The sequence below is a fragment of the Miniopterus natalensis genome, chromosome 2 (genome assembly GCF_054644295.1).
Source record: "Miniopterus natalensis isolate mMinNat1 chromosome 2, mMinNat1.hap1, whole genome shotgun sequence".
In the NCBI taxonomy this organism is placed as follows: Eukaryota; Metazoa; Chordata; class Mammalia; order Chiroptera; family Miniopteridae; genus Miniopterus; species Miniopterus natalensis.
In genome coordinates, this window is record NC_142082.1 from 141,005,837 (window position 1) to 141,022,897 (window position 17,061).

The 17,061-nt window shown below is 54.9% G+C and overlaps 1 protein-coding gene across 1 annotated transcript; it reads right to left on the minus strand.

Moving 5' to 3' along the window:
* Nucleotides 1–406: 406 nt before the first annotated feature.
* Nucleotides 407–15,402, minus strand: ACVRL1 (activin A receptor like type 1). Its single transcript, XM_087814662.1, has 10 exons — nt 15,329–15,402; nt 10,071–10,171; nt 9,296–9,547; nt 8,901–9,109; nt 8,539–8,638; nt 8,039–8,185; nt 7,461–7,736; nt 6,590–6,787; nt 3,878–4,008; nt 407–2,679 (listed from the first exon to the last, which is right to left on the minus strand). Exons 2-10 carry the CDS (start codon nt 10,132–10,134, stop codon nt 2,545–2,547), a joined length of 1,512 nt encoding a protein of 503 aa, XP_087670788.1. The 5' UTR covers nt 10,135–10,171; nt 15,329–15,402; the 3' UTR covers nt 407–2,544.
* Nucleotides 15,403–17,061: the final 1,659 nt, after the last annotated feature.

Below are 17,061 nucleotides of genomic sequence, written 5' to 3' on the forward strand. Positions count from 1 at the left end.
CTGGGGGCGAGGAGATGCTCTCCGCCGGGAAAGCCCGTGGTTCCCGCGCAGGGCCACGAGGGCGGCGGCCGCTGGGCGGCTCTTTGGCCAGCAGAGGGCGATGTGGCCGGCACCGAGCAGCCTGCTCCCAGCTCAGGGTCTGAACAGAAATTTGGGGCGCTGAAGGGCCGGGGTCTAAGCAGAGGCCTGAGCAAATTATGAGCTGTCAGCTAAGGGCTAAGCCCAGGCATGATGCCCTGGGGCCTTCTCCTTCCCCATCCCCTCAGGTTCCCTCTGTGACAGGGCCACTGCAGAGGCACTGGCTTAGGGAAACTCAACAGCTCAGGATTCAACCATGGCTTTATTGAGGACCTACTATGTGCTAGGCACGAGCTAAGTGCTCTCACAAAGAGTATCTCCAGGTAAGAGACTGTCATTTTGACCCTGGCCCACCTTTCTGCCCACAGGCAGAAGCCTTACACTGCTCACCAGTGCCCCCTCCCTTCCTGGCCACTGGCTGTTCTCCCAACACTGGCCCCCTTTTTCTCAACCCTCCCCCTGTCACTACACCTCCTGCCTCAGACCTCACCTCTTAGGGATTTTTTAGGCTTTGGGGAGATGCTGCCTTCAGTGTCTGGCTGTGGAGTCTCAGAAAGAGCCTTTTGGCCCCCAAATTCATTAGAGAGATCTTTCAGGGAAGGACTGATGCCTGGGCTGGGTGGGTTCCAGTGACAAGAAGACATGAAGCAAGATGCCTGGTGATGATCTGAGAACCCAGCAGGCCCATTGAGCTTTCTGTTTTCACCCAGTTTCACTTCCTGGTTCTCCCCCAGGGACCTTGCACAATGCTGGGACACAGGCCTGGGAAAATGCCCTGGAGGCGACGTGGAAGAAGCTGGCCTGAGGGGGTTGTTCTGGGTCATTTACAACAGGAGCCGAGGAGGATGTTTTCTTCACCTCCTATGAAGAACTGAGGGTTCTTCTCCACTAGCCCCAAGGGCTGAGGGCTGTGAGGTCAGGTCTTCCCAAACTTGGGGTTGTCCTTGTCTCTAGCATGAGCCCCACCCCCACAACCCCTCAGGCTCCGCACCCCCACCCCCACCCCAGCCCAGGGTTCAGGGTAACCTCCTCAGAATGTGGACACATGCCCTTGGCTTCCAAATGCCGAACTTCCTGTGTGTTTCTCTACAACCACCAGATTCTTTCTAGACATACACTCTCCAGGGCCTGGCCAAGGGTGTGGGTCTGTGCCAGGGGGCAGCGGGGAACAGGAGCGGGGTGCTAGAGGCATATTGGCTGGAGTCAGATTTCTTCTGAGCCTTGGAGGCCCTGCAGGAAGCCAGCCTCAGTCCCTCTCAGCCCTGGGTAGAGAAAGCAAAGCCACAGAGGGGGCAAGGGCTGGCTTGTCTGCCCAAAGGCCAGGGACTGTATGAGCCCAAGGATGGCCATTGGCAGGAACTGGAGCCTGTAGAATTAGACTAGGAGGCGTCTTAGATACTCCTGGCCTCAGATAAAGTTATTTTCAAATTCCCATCTTGAGGCAAATTGCCAGGGGCTGCTGGGGCATACAGAGGAGAAGGCTGAACTGAGTTCTGAACAGGCTGACATTTCAAAGAAAATTAGAGCTGAAAAAAACCTCAGAGGACATGAGGACCAGCTCTTTCAACACCCAGATGAAGAAACAGATCCTAGGACAGTGAAGGCCTCATTCTGGTCACTTAGCGAGCATCCAGGACCAGGGCCTGGGTGTCTGACTCCCAGCTGAGCCCTTCCCCAGCCATGCTTGGCCTCCATGTCCTCTCAGTAATTCTGAAAGTCCTGGGCCTTACCCATCTGGCCTACCACTTCTCCAATGGCCTATGGCCCTGCCACACCTGCAGCAGGGCTCCTTGGTTTTAATTCCCTAATAAGTCAGCTAGGATGGGGGTAGAGGAGGGGCCCAGGATAGGCCCCAGCTCTCTCAGGCAGCTTGTAATCACCTAGCAGTGGTCTTATCCAGGAGACAGAGGCTCAAGGCGCCATGGAGCTAAGATACAAATCCACAGAGAGAAACTCATGGGTCCTAGGTATCTGGGGCTTGGGCCAGAGGCTAAGGCCTGGCAGGACAGGGTGTCTACTGAAGGCTGGACAGGGCCCTGTGCCACAGTAGCAGCTCTGGTGGGGCAGTGGGGTTGGCTGAGGGCAGGGGGTAAAGTGCAGGCCCAGGCTCTATGCCCAGGAGACTGGGATTCCCTGGCTTGGCCATCCTGCCTCTGGGGCCTCCTCTGCATTCTGTCCTGGGGTGGTAGGGGGCGTGCCCAGGGCACGGTGGTGGGGACAGAGCCAGGCGTCAGGGAGCCTGCTGCTCTGAGCAGGCCAGACAGTGGGGAGATCGGGTTTCAGCCCAGCTGTATTTTTGGCTGGATGGGCTGGGGGCAGAGCTAGGCAGGCACAGCTGCCCCTAGAGGAGCACACCCCTTCCAGCACACACACTTTCTCCACTCAGATGGACCACCCTTCACTGCCCACCCACCCCCACTCCCCCGCACACTGCAGGCTGAGGGAAGTGAGGTGTCAGGCCCATGGCTAGTCAATCACTTTGGGCTTCTCAAAACTGTGGCTGAGTTTCTGTAGTGTCTTCTTGATCCGCAGGGCAGTGAGGCGGGCAGAGGGGTTGGGGTACCAGCACTCTCGAATCACCTGAGCCACGCCTGAGAGGACCTGAGGGGAGGGAGAGAAAGGCAGAGAAAAGCAGAGACATGGGTCAGGGAAGATGGAAAGGAGGGGGCAGGGAGAATGGCCCAGAAATGGGGAGAAACACAAGCAGGGCAGAAAGCACAAGAAGAGGGGAGATGAGAGTATTGAGAAGGATGGGGGAAGGAAAGACAGAAGTAGTAAGAGGGAAATAGGGGGTCCAGGCAGGGATGAAAAAGGTGAAATAAAAAATGGAAGAGGAAGAGAGTGGAGTGAGAAGGCGTATGGAGAAAGGCAGGCAGGAAAGAAAGAGAGATGTAATTCAGATCTTCAGGAGCACTCAGGTCCCCCATGGTAAGTAGTGTCTGTGGAGCACCTTACCCCACCCCCACCTCCACTAAGATCCAAGAAAGGGGAGATATGCAAGCCTTGGGGCTCCCGCATCCCCATCAGCAACCAGACCCCAGTGCAGAAAGCAGTGTCTCCCAGCCCTCCACCAACCCTGGCTGGGCTCGGTGAACACTGGAAGAATGGGTGGTGGCACTGCCCCAAAATGCACGTGTCCAGGGAGGAACCCATCCCAGGAAGCTCGGTGGCCCCAGAGTGAGCCAGCCCCACCTCAAGCTGGTTCGTAAGAGGGATTGTATGTGTGTGTCCATATGAATGCATGTGTGGCTTTTTGTGGATACGTATGTTGTATAAAAATATACACCTATGTGTCTATGTACACCTATATGTAGATATATGTGTACATTTATTCATTCTTTTAATAAACATTCATTGAGCACCAGTTTTGTGCCAGGGTAATAAGGGTTGCAAAGGAGACATGTTCTTTGTCTTTACAGGGTCAACAGCCTGGCACATATATGCATGTGTATGTATCTGTGGTGCACATTTAAGTAGAATCATGTGCATGCTTATATGTGTTTATAAACATGTGAGTATGTGTCTTGTAAAAGTATGTGGAGTGTTTTGAAAAAAGAAGCAAAACAAACAACAAAAACTTCATAGTAAGAAATGCAGCAGAGAACCTCTGATTTTCCCAGCAAGGTGAAGGGTTCTGAAAAATCCCAGAATAACTAGAGGGTACCCGAGGGCCCACAGGCCAGGGGTATGGGGGGGGGGTGTAGCCAGGGAGTTCACCCTGGAATCTATCCCCCAGAATCTATCCAGCTGTGAGCCACCCCCACCCCCTGTGTCATCCCAGCCCCCGCAGGGGCCTCACCGGGTCTGCAGCCAGCCTGTTGTGGATGGTGGGGGTCTGCTGGTCAACACACACCACCTTCTTCATGTCCTCAAAGCTGGGATCATTGGGAACCACATCATAGAAGGGTGGCTTATAGTCCTCCACAATGCCTGGGAATGGAGCGTAAACACGACAGTCACTCAGGACCCCAAGAAGGACCAATACTACCTAGAGGAGAGCCTTGACCACCCTCTGTCCCAGGGGCCAAGATACCCGTTATCTGACCATGCTACCCTTGAGAGGGACACTATAATATTATAAATATATTTATAAATAATAATTACTACTACCATTTATTTTACACTTACCACGTGCCAGGCATTGTGCTATAAATGCTTGATATGCATTATCCTGTCTCTACAATAACCTTATGAGGTGGGTACTATTATTACTCGCATTTTACAGATGAAGAAACTACTGTTCAGAGGAGTTGAGGTTACACAGCTAGTAATGGCAGAGCCAAGACTTAAATGCATCTCGTTAGATTCCTAGGCCAGATCTTGTTCCAGTCTTTCTACAGTTGCTTTCCACCCAGGGCGAGGGTCCTGCTCTCAGGTCCCAACTAGCACAGATGCCCAATAATACCCATGTTTACTGAGTAGTTACTATGTGCCAGGCACTGTCCTAACTGCATTGCATTAAATCCTCACAATAACACTATGAAGTAAGCAATATTATGAGCTCCACTCTATAAGCAATGAAATTAAGGCCAGAGAGGTAAATGAGCTTATCTAAAAGCACAGGTAATAAGTGACAGAGCTAGGATTTAAGCCCAGAAAATCTAACCAAAGGCCATGCTCTTGACCTCCAAGCTACACTTAAGGGAGGGTAGTTGGTTGACTGCTGGGTGAGGATGTGGAACCAGGAGTAGGTAGAGAAAATGCCTCTTTAAAAGAAGGAAATTTTTACTCAAGTCCAAATAACATCCAGCCCCTCTTAGGGATGGCACAGGGCTCTGTCAACCCCCTCAGCCAGCAGCACCCGTCCCCTCCTTAAATCAAGTGCACAATCCTTAGCAGGACTTTCTGAAAATGATGCCTGTGGAGCTGCAGACAGCTCAGTCAGGAGAGCCCAGACTAGGAAAAAGTGCCCCATGCCCCATCCCGCTTCCCAGGCAGAGGCTGTGGTCCAGGGCCACACAGCCACAACCCCGGGAGAGCCTGCGCCAGCTGTTCTCCCCATGGCTGGCTTCCAGGCCAGCCCCTGTGCCGCTCGCGCCCTAATCAGTGCTGCACAGAGGCCTGAGCGTGTCTAATGGGCCTTTAATCAGTGCCGGGGCTGACACCAGATTACAGTGTTTATAATGCACCACGAATCTGTGTGGGGCTGACAGAGCTTCCCTCCGCCCCAGGAGCCTGCAGTCAGCCTTCCCCTCAGCCCTGGCTGGTCCAGCCTTCCTTTCCCGCCTGCAGCCTGGTCCAAGGGACCTCTGCTCCTTCAAGGTGCCCCCTTCCCTGACCCCAGCCTCTACAGCTGACTCTGAAAGCTCATGACTGAAGGGGCAGGAACCTGAGACCCTTGAGCCTCCAGAGGGACTGGTTACACGTCGGCCTCCACCCATCAGTGACTGCTGAGAGCAAATGAAGCCTGGCATGGAGCTGGCTCCTCATAGATGCTCAGGAAATGAGAATGTCCTTCTCCCCAAAGAACAGAGCTCCAGTCATATCCTGAGGGTTATCTCCAAACTGTCAGGACTCCTGGCAGCCCCACCCCATGGGCAGCCTCCACAAACACTGACAAGCTTCCTCACCCAGTCCAGATACCACCCATCATCCATCCACCCCAGGACTGGGAAGGTGCTGGGCTGCCCACTGTATGGTGCCAGCAGGAATGAGGTCCCTCTGCCTGCTCCAAGACACTCTAAATCTAAGTCCCTTGTGGCACTCACAGCGACAATGAGGAAGCAGTAAGCAGGCAGTACAGGCACTATTGTATCCCACATTTTTGTGGTCATGGAAACCAAGTACCAGAGAGGTTTAAGTAGCACAGTGATGCAGAGCACTGGCTCAGAGTCAGATTGCCTGGTTTCAGACCCTGGTGCTGCATCTAGCCAGCTGTAATTCTGTGCCTCAGTCCCCTCATCTGTAAAATGGGGATGATACTGTGTCAGGGATTCATTATGACAACAATAATTGCCACTAATATTTACTGAGCTCCAGAACAGCTCCAGATACTGTCCTAAATACTTCATTTGAATTATCTCAACAGTTAGAAACTATTTTTATTCCCACTTTACAAATGAGGAAACTGAGCACAGAGAAGTTAAGCAACATGCCCACAGTCAGTGGCAAAATCAGGAATTGAACCCAGTCAATCTGATTCCCACCCTTGCTCTTAACTACTAAGCAATACCAAATTTCTGCCAACACCGGACGATTAGATAAGACAATACATATCACATGGCATCTGGCACATATTTAAGCTCAATAAATGTTAGCTGCTATTAATATTTCTGTTATTATCGCTTACCCAAGATTTCACAGCCAGAATCACAGACTCACAGACTCAGATGAACCTTAAAAGGTTGCTCAGCTGAACCAGTTGGTGAGTAGCAATGAATGGAATACAGGCAGTCTGTCCACAAGGCCCTTAGGCCACAGGCACCGGCCAAGGCACGAAGCCTCCATCCCCTGCCTGTCTATCCACTTGCCCCATTCCCCTTTCCTCACCCTGTGCAGGGTGAGCCCTCACCATTGACAATGGTCCGGCGGGTGATCTCCCACAGCACCAGGCCAAAGGCCCAGATGTCCGTCCACTTGTAGGACTCGAAGCAATCAGTGCGGATCTGCTCATCCAGCACCTCGGGGGCCATGTACCGCTTGGTGCCCACTCGAGGGTTGTTGCCGATGTCCAGATAGTCGTTACCCTGCGAGTGTATCACAGCCAGGCCTGTGGGTACCAGGGCTGTCACTTCTGCTGCTCACCTGAGCCCACAGACAGGGTGGCCCCAGAGGCTAGGGTCCAGGGGGAAAGGTGGGGTTGAAGGTGGGACACAGAAGGGCAGGCAAACGGAGACCTGCCCTGAGGTGTGCTGGGAGAACAACTGACCCCACTTTGCTCGGCTTGTGTAGCGTTCTCTGGATGCTACCCAGGGAGATGTGAATGGGCAAGGCAGGTATTATTACCCATTTCACAGAGCAGAACCCCAAGGCTCCGTGAGCAGGAGGGATGTAGTCAGTGAAGCCAGGATGATAACCCAGGTTCCTGGCTCCCTGCCCCTTCCTCCCAGCTCCTGGAGCCCAAGGGTGGTGTGGTGGAAGGAGTTTAGCTTAAAAAGAGCGTTAGGCAACTTGTGGGGCTCTTGTGGATGGGAAATGAGACAACAAACATCTCTTTCAGCTTTAAAGCGCCAATCAGCATCGTCGTCACCAGGCATGCACACACACACATGCACACACACGCACACACACACGCACACACGCACACACACAGGCGAATGCGGAGCCAGGTGGACAGGGAGGGCTCATGCGAACTGCGAGCCCCTTGGAAGGGCCCACCTTACTCACCCACCTCATTCCGCCCACCCTCCGTGAAGGGCCCGCTCCTACCCCACCAGGCTCACCCAGGTCCGCGATGCAACACTGCAGGTTGCTCTTGACCAGCACGTTGCGGCTCTTGAGGTCGCGGTGGGCGATGGCGGGTTTGCCCTGAGTGCCGAAGATCTCCACGTGCAGGTGCGCCAGGCCGCAGGCGGCGGACACAGCCAGCCTCAGGGCCAGCTGGGGCTCCAGCGTCTGCCTCTGCAGGAAATCGTAGAGCGAACCATGCTCGTGGTAGTGCGTGATGAGCCACAGCTGCGTGCTCGAGTTGCGGGAGGTCATGTCCGAGGCAATAAAGCCTATGGGGCAGAGGGTCAGGTGGCTCAGCCAAGGGTTTAGAAACGAGGGAGTCTGGGCTGGTCAGGGTCAGGGCTGGGACTGGAGGCCCAGGATGGAGTGGGTCAGCGCAGACCGGGGGCTGGGCTGGAGGCTGCTCTGCCTCGGTCAGAGAGGAAGCCGGAGCCAGAGGCTGGGGCTGAGAATGCACTGGGAGTACTTCAGGGTTGGGTCAGCGTCCAGAGGCTGGGGACTCCAGCCTTGAGTGCAGGGGGATGACAGCCCCAGGCCTGGCATACCCCTCTCCCCCCACCCCCCAGCTTGCCTAGGATGTTGTCATGTCTGAGCAGCACTGTGTTGTAGATCTCAGTCTCCCGGAACCAGGACTGCTCATCCCTCGAGGAGAATATCTTGACCGCCACACTTTCACCATGCCACAGGCCTCTCCACACCTCACCATAGCGGCCCTTTCCTGATCCAAAGGCCAGAGGGGAGGGAGAAAGTCACACAAGCCCCTGGACACAGTAGTCCCCAGAAGAGCCCACCATCTTGATGCTACCCTGGCCATCTGCAGAATCTTTGACACTTATGTTTAACTTAATCCAGAACCAAGCCCAGCTGGCAGGACACCCCCACCCACCTCTTGTTCCATACTGGCTCTGCAAAAGGATCTAGCCCTGACCCATCTCCAACCCACTTCTTGCCCAGCAGAGTTCCTGGGCAAGGCTTGGCCCCATCTGTGACTCCAGAGGCTAAGAGCTCTCTCACCCCTCCAAGCTCATGGGAGCCCTTGGTCCCCATCCCCCAGGCTCACCCACTGCTCACCCACACACTCCACCAGGGCGACCTGCCGTGCCACTGTCCTCTGCACCAGAAAGGGGAGCCCAGAGCCACTGCCTGTTGTGCAGTCACTGTCCAGGAGGTCCTGGAAGTAGCGAGAGGCCACTGAGAAGCTGTCCCTCACCCTGGCCCCTGCTACTGTGTCTCTGCATGCTCCTCTCTCCTCACCCTGGCCCCTGCTACTGTGTCTCTGCATGCTCCTCACTCACCCAGCCCCCCACCCACTGGCATCTGAGTGTCTGTGATTGTGCCTTTCTCGGCTACCTGTCACTCTGCATCCCCTCTGATTCTGTGGCTTCTGTCTATCCCTCCCCCCACTCTGCATCCCAAGTTTCCCATGCTCGTACCCCCAACATGCTGTCCCCCTGCTCGGATGCCTTCAGGATGAGTCTGGATTCGCCCAGCTCGCTGTGCAGGCCCTGATGTTTCTCCTGCCTCCGCCGGACATGCCACAGGCCCAGGGCACCCAGGACCACCAGGGCCAGCACGGCCAGCACAGGGCCCAGGATCAGAGGCAGCTGGCTATCTACTTGCGGCTGCTCCGGAGTTGGGTTGGCTGCCAGAGGGAGGACACTGAGACCCAGCTTCCACCAGGCCATTTCCCCTCCCACACCTTGCCACTCTGCCATTAGATCCCAGGGTCCTGCCTCCCCCACCCTCCTGGCCAGATCATGAAAGGAATGTAGGATGAGAGGGCAGGGTCTGAGAAGGTGGGGAGGGTTGCTGAGGCAGCTGGACATACCCTTTAGCACCAGGGACACGTTGTGGTTGCAGAGGGAACTGTAGCAGCAGTAGTGATTGACGAAATCAGTGGGGCGTGACCAGCAGAGTTCTGGGTGCAAGTTCCCACAGCCCCGATGTTCCTGGGGGTGCCTGCCCTCTTCCTGCACCAGCACTACAGTACACCAGGTCCCCAGGCAGGTAGGCCCCTTGCAATGTGGGCTCTCACATGTGCAGTTCACCTTCGGACCCCGAGAGGGCTTCACAGGGTTGCCTGGGAGACACAGCAGGAGCTCAGTCACTCTGGGCCCAAATCCCCAGGCTGAGCCCAACACCCGCTGCCCTCTCCCTTCTGACCTTTCAGACAAACCCCTTGAGGCCTTGGTCCTTTAGTTCCACCCTCAGATTATCCTTCCTTCCAGAGCCTTACTCCCCACCAAGGGGCAGCTGAGACTATGAGAACTAGGACTCTGTCCCTTCCCTAATCCTAGGACCTCCTTTCCCAGTTCCAGTCCCAGCCTGGGCCCCAGCCCCAACCCTGAGGGCCCTCCCGACCCTCCCTGCTAACATCCCCACTCTCTGCACCCCCCACATAGAGGTTCCCACCCTGGAATCTGGCAGAACACCGGCCTGAAGGTTGGGATCAAGAGAATAGCAAAAGAGGGTTGGGGTGGCCTGTCTCCTGCCCTCCAGCCAAGCTCCAAAGCCCCTCTCTCCAACCCCTCAAACAGCCCCAGGAAGAGCTGAGCCCAGACAGCCCTTTCTCCATTCAGGCCCCTGTTCCCTACAGTACTCACCCTGGGTCAGGTTTAAAGCCATCAGCAACATCAGAAGGCCTCTCCTGGGGGGGTCCAAGGTCATGGTCTTGGATAGAGGAGGACAGGGGGTGCAGTAAGATCTGTGAAATGTGATCCCCTCAGTGTTTTCAGCCACTGACCATGGGTCCCTCCCACCAGAGGAAATCACTGGGAGTGTTTTGGGGGGGCAGAGAGGCCTCCTCCCTACTCCACTGCGCCTGACTTTGGGGTGGGGCCTGCAGGGGAAGTCCTGGTTCACTTCCCCATGGAAACCATCCTGTTAGGGGTAAAGGGTGGGGAGCCATGTTTAAATGACTGAGAACTTGGGGGACTCCCAGCCCCACAACCCTGCTGCTGAGCTACATCTGGAAGGCACAGAGGGCTTGGGGCTGAGGTGGAAGGACCATCTCTTCAGCAGCACCCCCTTCTGTCCTCTGCCTCTTGCCCACCCCTTTTTAGCCTCCCCCCAGCCCACCCGTTTCCCAGTGCCCCCCCCCCCCAGCCCTGGCTGCCTCAAACATAAACAGGCTCCTGTCTTCACTTCCTGCCATTCAGGGTCCCGCCAAGCTGGGAACAGGAATCAAGATTGTTTAGATTGGGGTCTGGATAGAAAAGGCAGGAGTCACGCACAGCATGGAGTTTAGGGCATATTCTCAGGGCAGGCTGGGGCAGGTACAGGGTCTGGAGAGCCTCCTGGGGCTGGAACACCACCATGACCAAATCCTAGGGGGACACCTTGTGAATCACAAAGCCCAGCTCTTTATTTTAGAGAAGACAGGATTAAGGTTCAGACAGGGGAGGAGACTTGTCCAAGTCCAGTCAGGGTTCAGTGGCAGTACCAGGAGTACAACCCAGGTGTCCAGACTCCCGGTCCAGTGCTCTTTCCTCTCTGTCTCCCAATCCAGGGTGGCAGCCAGCATCTGAGCTCTCAGGGCTGTAGCAACATACAAACCTCCCACAGTGCTGGCTCATCCTAGGTGAAAGGAACCTCTCTGCAACCCCACCAGAGTATAAGAAGCCCTCTCTGTGCCATTCCCCGGCCCCCTTCTCTTTCCTTGCTGTCCTGGGAAAGAGTGGGGGGCAGGGCCAATGGTGTGGGAAGGGAAGTGAAACACACTTAGACACTGAATGTTTTACCTTCCATGGCTGGCTAAGGTTGAACTTTTCCAGAAGTTGGATGGAGAGTGTTACGGGGAGTAATTCTGGTCTGTGACAGTCCCCAAACCTGGTCCCAAACCAACTAGTGCTTCAGAAGTTTCCCCTTTCTTCATTTATCAAAGGTTTAGAACAAAGAAGATAAGGGCTGGGGCTGCAGCAAGAAGGACTGAGATCAGACAGTAAGAAGGACTTTCTGAAAGGTGTGAAATATGCAGGCATTTGCCTGGGGACTGGGTCCCCAGATAGGAGCACCTAACATGAGGGAGGGGAGTGTCTTCTGGTATCATATGGTGAGGCTGGTAGGGCTGGGCAGATGGCCACCTAGGGTGAAGAAGGCCCATAGTCTAAGAATGGTTCCAAATTAAGATATATGATGCTAAGGCTGGGGGGGGGGGGGGGCGGCAGGATGGCTGGGAGGGGGGAGCTTTGTATGCCTTTCTGGCTGGTGGCAGCTCTGGCCTTCCTGCCTGGGCTTCCTCTGCCCCAGAGGCCCAGAGCTGGGGGAGGAAATGGAGCCCTGGGCCGCTGCAGCTGTGTCCCCAGCCTCTGCCTGACCTCCTGCCTCTTGCCCCTCCTGGCAGGCAGTGAGGACTCCAGTAAGCACTCTGCAGTGGGACTGAAGAGGGAGCCCCAGACAAGCTGAATTTTTCTACTGGGGTATAGGCAGGAAGCCATCCTTGGCAGTAGCCTTTGCTTGCCCAGAAAGCAGCTAAGGAAAGGGTATGAGGCAGGAAGGAAAAAGTGGAAAACAATGAAGATGAATCTGGCATCCTCCTAAGATCCTCTACCCATGCTCTGCGTCTCTGGCCATGCCCAGTGCACCCTCTCACCTACTCTATTATGCATCAGGATCGCCTGAAGGACTTGCTTAGAAATGCACATTCTTTGGTCTCGCCCCCACTCCAGATTCTGATTTGGTCAGAATCTGGGACCAGCAAGAAACATGCATTTTTGTTCTTATTTTTATTTTTTTTAATGCTCATCCAAGGATATGTTTTTGTTGATTTTAGAGGGAGAGGAAGGGAAAGAGAGAGAGAAACATTGATTGTTTCCCTCCCATATGCGCCCCTACCAGGAATCAAACCCGCAACCTAGGTATGTGCCCTGACCAGGAATCAAACCCACAACCTTTTTGTGTATATGAGACAATGCTCCAGCCAACTAAACCACCCAGCCAGGGCAAGAAACATGCATTTTTAAAAAGTTCCCACCCTACCCAGTTTGGCTCAGTGGTTAGAACTTTGGCCCCCAGGCTGAAGGGTCCCGGATTCAATTTTGGCTGAGGACACGTGCCTCAGTTGCAGGCCAATCCTCGGCCCCGGTGGTCAGGGCACATGCAGGAGACAGCCAATCAATGTGTCTTTCTCACATCGATGTTTCTCTCTCTCCTTTCACTCTCTCTGAAAAGCAATAGGGGGGAAATATTGTTGAGTGACGATTAAAAATAATAATAATAATAATAATAATAATAATAATAGATGAAAAAGTTCCTCAGGTAATTCTGATCAGTGAGTACATAATGTCCTACACGACATTAAGACTGGTCCCATGTTTTCATTCCACAGGACCTGCTGGGTGAGTGGGAGTGGGGTGCAGAGGAAAGAACCCTCACTCCCATCCAGGGACCTCCCCCTTTATTCGAGGAGAAGGAACACGCAAGTGAAACATGACAGTCAGGGTCTTGGAAACACTGTGGAGGGAGGGTGGGTGGGGGGCTTTGCTCTGAACATCCACCTCAAGCCTCCCAGGCCCAGGAACGCTACAGGGGGAGCCTGGCAGCATTTAAAGACCCACTACTGGTTTAACCTGTGAATGTGGTGGGGTAAAATTGTGACTGTCTAATTTCTAACTTTGTCCAGTGAAAGGTTAAGTACAGGAGGGTGCTGAGTCCTGACCAGTCCAAACTCAGCGCTGACCCTGTGGGATTTGTCTGCTACCTGACTCTAGCACAAATTGACTCCTGGGGACTGACGGTACCCTTTCTTTTCTAAGCAAAACTTCATGAAAGCTCTCCTGATGACAGAAGCATCACTGTTGTTGGCCAGAAATCACAAATGCTTAACTAATATCAAACATTAACTTACCACTGTGAAATCCTTAGTAATAAAGAGTTAACCTTCTCTGAGTGCTACTTATGTGCTAGGTACTGAACTTTAACAGTTGATCTCATTTAATCCACACAACAGTCCAATGGGGAAACTGAGGCTCAGGGATGTTACACACCTTGCTGACCGGTCACGAGTACACTCCCATATTTCTGTGTCCGAACATTGCTGACCGGACACGAGATAACTCATATCTGCACTTACAATAATTTAAGTAATTTTAAACACCTTGCTGACCAAAGTAGCCAGCTGCACGGGCAAGTTCGGGCTCGAAATAGCTGGTCAGCAGGGTGTTTAAGATTGTTGCCCATAATCACCATGTGTGTCTTGATCAACTTAAATTACTGATCATAAATCCTTCCTTGGTCACTTTATTCCTCCAATTGTTTGGTGTTGGATGAGCCCCACAATGGAGGAAAAAGAGTGAGTGGGTCTCCCCAACATTAACAGATTGCCCGCTGCTGTTGTCATCAACAGGTGCCTGATGTGGGTTTGTTTAAATGGGGAGTCAGAAATCATCTGTTAGCTGTAGGCTTAGTCACAGGTGGGAGAACCACAGTAGGGGTGTGCTTGGAGGGTGTTGTCAATCTTCCTCCCCATCACACCTGAGAGATTGATAAAACCTGCGCCGATTAGCAGCAGTGGCTCAGCACAGCAGTGAAGCGCCTCGCTCTGCTCATCGGCAGGTCTCACCCAAGCAGCAGAGGTGACCTGCTCCTACCAGGCTGTCCCTTACCAGACACGAAGAGCTTTATCTGCCTCACTTCATTAACCCTTAACAGCAGTGTGATATAGCACCACGCCTGCATTTTAGGGTCTCACACAGAACACAGAAGCAGCACAGTACAGCACAGAGGTCAGGATGTGGGCTCTGGCTCGTGTAGACTTGGGTTCAAATCCTGCCACTGCCACTTACAGTGATGAAATTGGGAACAAGTGACTTAAACTTTCTGAGGTTTAGGCTTCCCTGTGTAAAATGAGAGTAATAATAGCGCTCATTTCATAGGTATAATGTAGTAAAATTATTTAGCAGAGTACTAAGTGGTACATAGTAGGCACTTAACAAATGTTAGCAAAAACCCAGCCATCCACTTATACCATCCATGGAGTTTTGGACAAGTGATTCAAGCCTGAATCTGCTCATCCTTCTGTAGGATGCGTATAATAACCCTTCTGCTAAGTTGTGGCAGAGATTACATGAGAAAAATATGTGTCTACATAGTAAGTACTCAATAAATGGTCGCTACCTTTAACCACCCAATGAGATGGAAAGACAGGTACTAGAACAAATGGGGCAGTGAGGGATTAGAGAGACCTCACTCAGCCAGACGCTGCCCACAACTAGGGAGTGAGAGCTGCTGCCCACTATGGCCCTGACCTTGGAGAAGAAAAGGGGGGGGGGCTCAACAGCACTGGCCTCTGGGGTGGACTGGAAACCTGGGGCTCCCTCCTGCAGGGAGACTGGTGCCTCCGGCTTGGGTCCTGAAGGAAGGCCATGGCACAGGGGTGATCTGACCATACAGGGATAGAGGTGAGCTGTGTGGGCTGGAGTAACAGTGTCAGGTTCCTTAAGCAAGAGCTGCGAGGGCTGGGCTGGGAAAGCGGGCCGTCAAGGGGAGGCTGGAAACGTGTTTGATGGACCCTCGGTCCAGGTCAAGCCGCCGCCTGGAGGGACCTGTGACGGTTCTGTGAGTAAAGCGGGGCAGGAATCCTGCTCGTTTTACGTGGATCAGAAGAGGAGAGCAGAGAAGTGCAGTGACTGGCCCCGGAAGCAGGGCACTGACTCCCAGCCGGGCACAGGCCGACCCCCTCGCGGGCTCAGGCGGGCGCGGGAGGCGCGCGGGCGGGTGAGCGACAGCTTGTGCGCCTGCTGCGCCGGGACTGACCCTCGGCGACCTCTCCGAGGGGCTCTCTGGGATCTGCCCCAAAAGAGGGGCCACTCGGGGTGGGGCCAGGCCGCCCCCCACCACCCTGCCCCGCCCGCGGACCTCTCACCTGTGGGGCTGGCGGGCGGCGGGCACAGGCGTGGCGGCGGCCGCGGTCGCACCGCGCGCTCCGGGTGGCAGCCGGGGTCTGGGCGCGGCCGGAGGAGGCCCGGGCGCTGGGGCCGGGGAGGGGCTCGCTCTGCGCTGCTGGCGCCGCGGCCTCCCGGGACTGGGAAAGGGCCTGGAGCAAAAATGTTTCTTATTCCAGCGTCTTCCTGCTTGGCCCCGGCTCCACCACTCCCTCCTAATAAACCGTTTCCTATTGCCCAGCTCGCCGACGGGCCGCCCGCTCGCCCCTCCCGGGCTGCAGGACCCGCACCCTCCCCCGCGCCGCCCCCAGACCCCCGGGCAGCGGCCCCCTCAGCCGCCCCCAGCTCCGGGATCCCCGCCCGCGCCCCCGCCCCCCGCCTCCCACATCCGCCCCGAGGGGGCGGGCCTTGGACTCGGGCTGCGGGGGTCGCGTGGGGTCCGGCCCAGAGCCGTAGGGGCAGGAGCTCTCAGGGAGGCACCGTCCGACGCGGGGGTAGGGGTGGGGTGGGGTCGTGTGTGGGGTAGGGGCGCCCCTTGCCACTCGGAGCCGCCGAGGGGTGACCTGGCCTCCCGGGATGGGAAGGGGTCCCGGCGTGAAGGACGCGCGGGGAGGGGTTAGGGGAGAGAAGTTACCTGTCCTCGCCCACCTTCCAACCCCGCCCAAGGGAAAAGTTTGGGGCTGACAGCCTAGGAACACTTTGGCCCCCCTCTCCTCCCGCCCTCCGGGAGTCCCCACTCATCCAGATTCTTCAGCCTCCTTCCTCCCGTCCCTTCACCCCTTTATGTCCCCCCCCCCCCCTTTCGCAGCCTCCCTCCGCTCGGCGCAGGGTGAAGAGGCCCAGATGGGGCGGCTCTGGGCCCGTGGGGAGGACACTGTGAACCCCTCCAGCTGGCGGCCTCAGCGAAGCCAGCGGCAAAGACGCCTCTCCCCGCCGTGCGCCTCCAGGATGGAGGGAGAGGCTGGAAACTTTTTGGACTGCTCCCTGTAAGGCAAGCTCCTCACCCCACCAAACGGAGCTTTAGAGGTGGGGACCAGAGCCTCCCTCTGGACACTGTTGGGATGAGGTGGACAAGGCTTTGAAGAGGGGAGCAGAATGGCTCCCCCCCCCAAACAAACTCTTCCTCCCGATGCCCTCACACAGGCTCAGAGCACTGATATCCTTGACTTGCTTTTTTCCAACCACGGTAAGCATCCTGAAGGCAGGACTCTTGTTTTATTCCTGGCCTCCTGGTTATCCACCAAGACTCGGAAGCCTGGGAATCCAGACTTGTTACGGAAGCTTAGACAACTGACAGCCCTTCATGCATCAGTCCCCCATCTGTTAAATGGACATAATAAACAGTAACAACCTCATAGGGTTGGCTGAGTCTGACACAGGGTAGGCCTTCAATGAAAATATTTAATTAAATTAATAAATGAAAAGGCTGAGGAGGGGGTGACCTCAGCCAAATGGAAAGACATGGGTGTTGGAAGCAAGAGCAGACCTTTGTGCTGGTGGGAATGCAGACTAGTGCAGCCACTATGGAAAACAGTATGGGGTTTCCTCAAAAAATTAAAAATTGAACTGCCATTTGACCCAGTGATCCCACTTCTAGGAATTTATCCTGAGAATCCCAAAACACCAATCAGAAAGACTATGTGCACCCCTATGTTCATAGTAGTGCTATTTACAATAGCTAAGATCTGGAAACAGCCCAAGTGACCATCAGGAG

Bases quoted from the DNA above. Each gene is read 5' to 3' on its own strand.
- ACVRL1 (XM_087814662.1), bottom strand. From the start codon at position 10,134: ATGACCTTGGACCCCCCCAGGAGAGGCCTTCTGATGTTGCTGATGGCT. The intron at 9,548-10,070 runs GTGAGTACTGTA...TGTGTCTCCCAG, and splicing joins GGCTTTAAACCTGACCCAGG to GCAACCCTGTGAAGCCCTCT. The intron at 6,788-7,460 runs GTGAGCCTGGTG...TGGTACCCACAG, and splicing joins GTGTTGCATCGCGGACCTGG to GCCTGGCTGTGATACACTCG.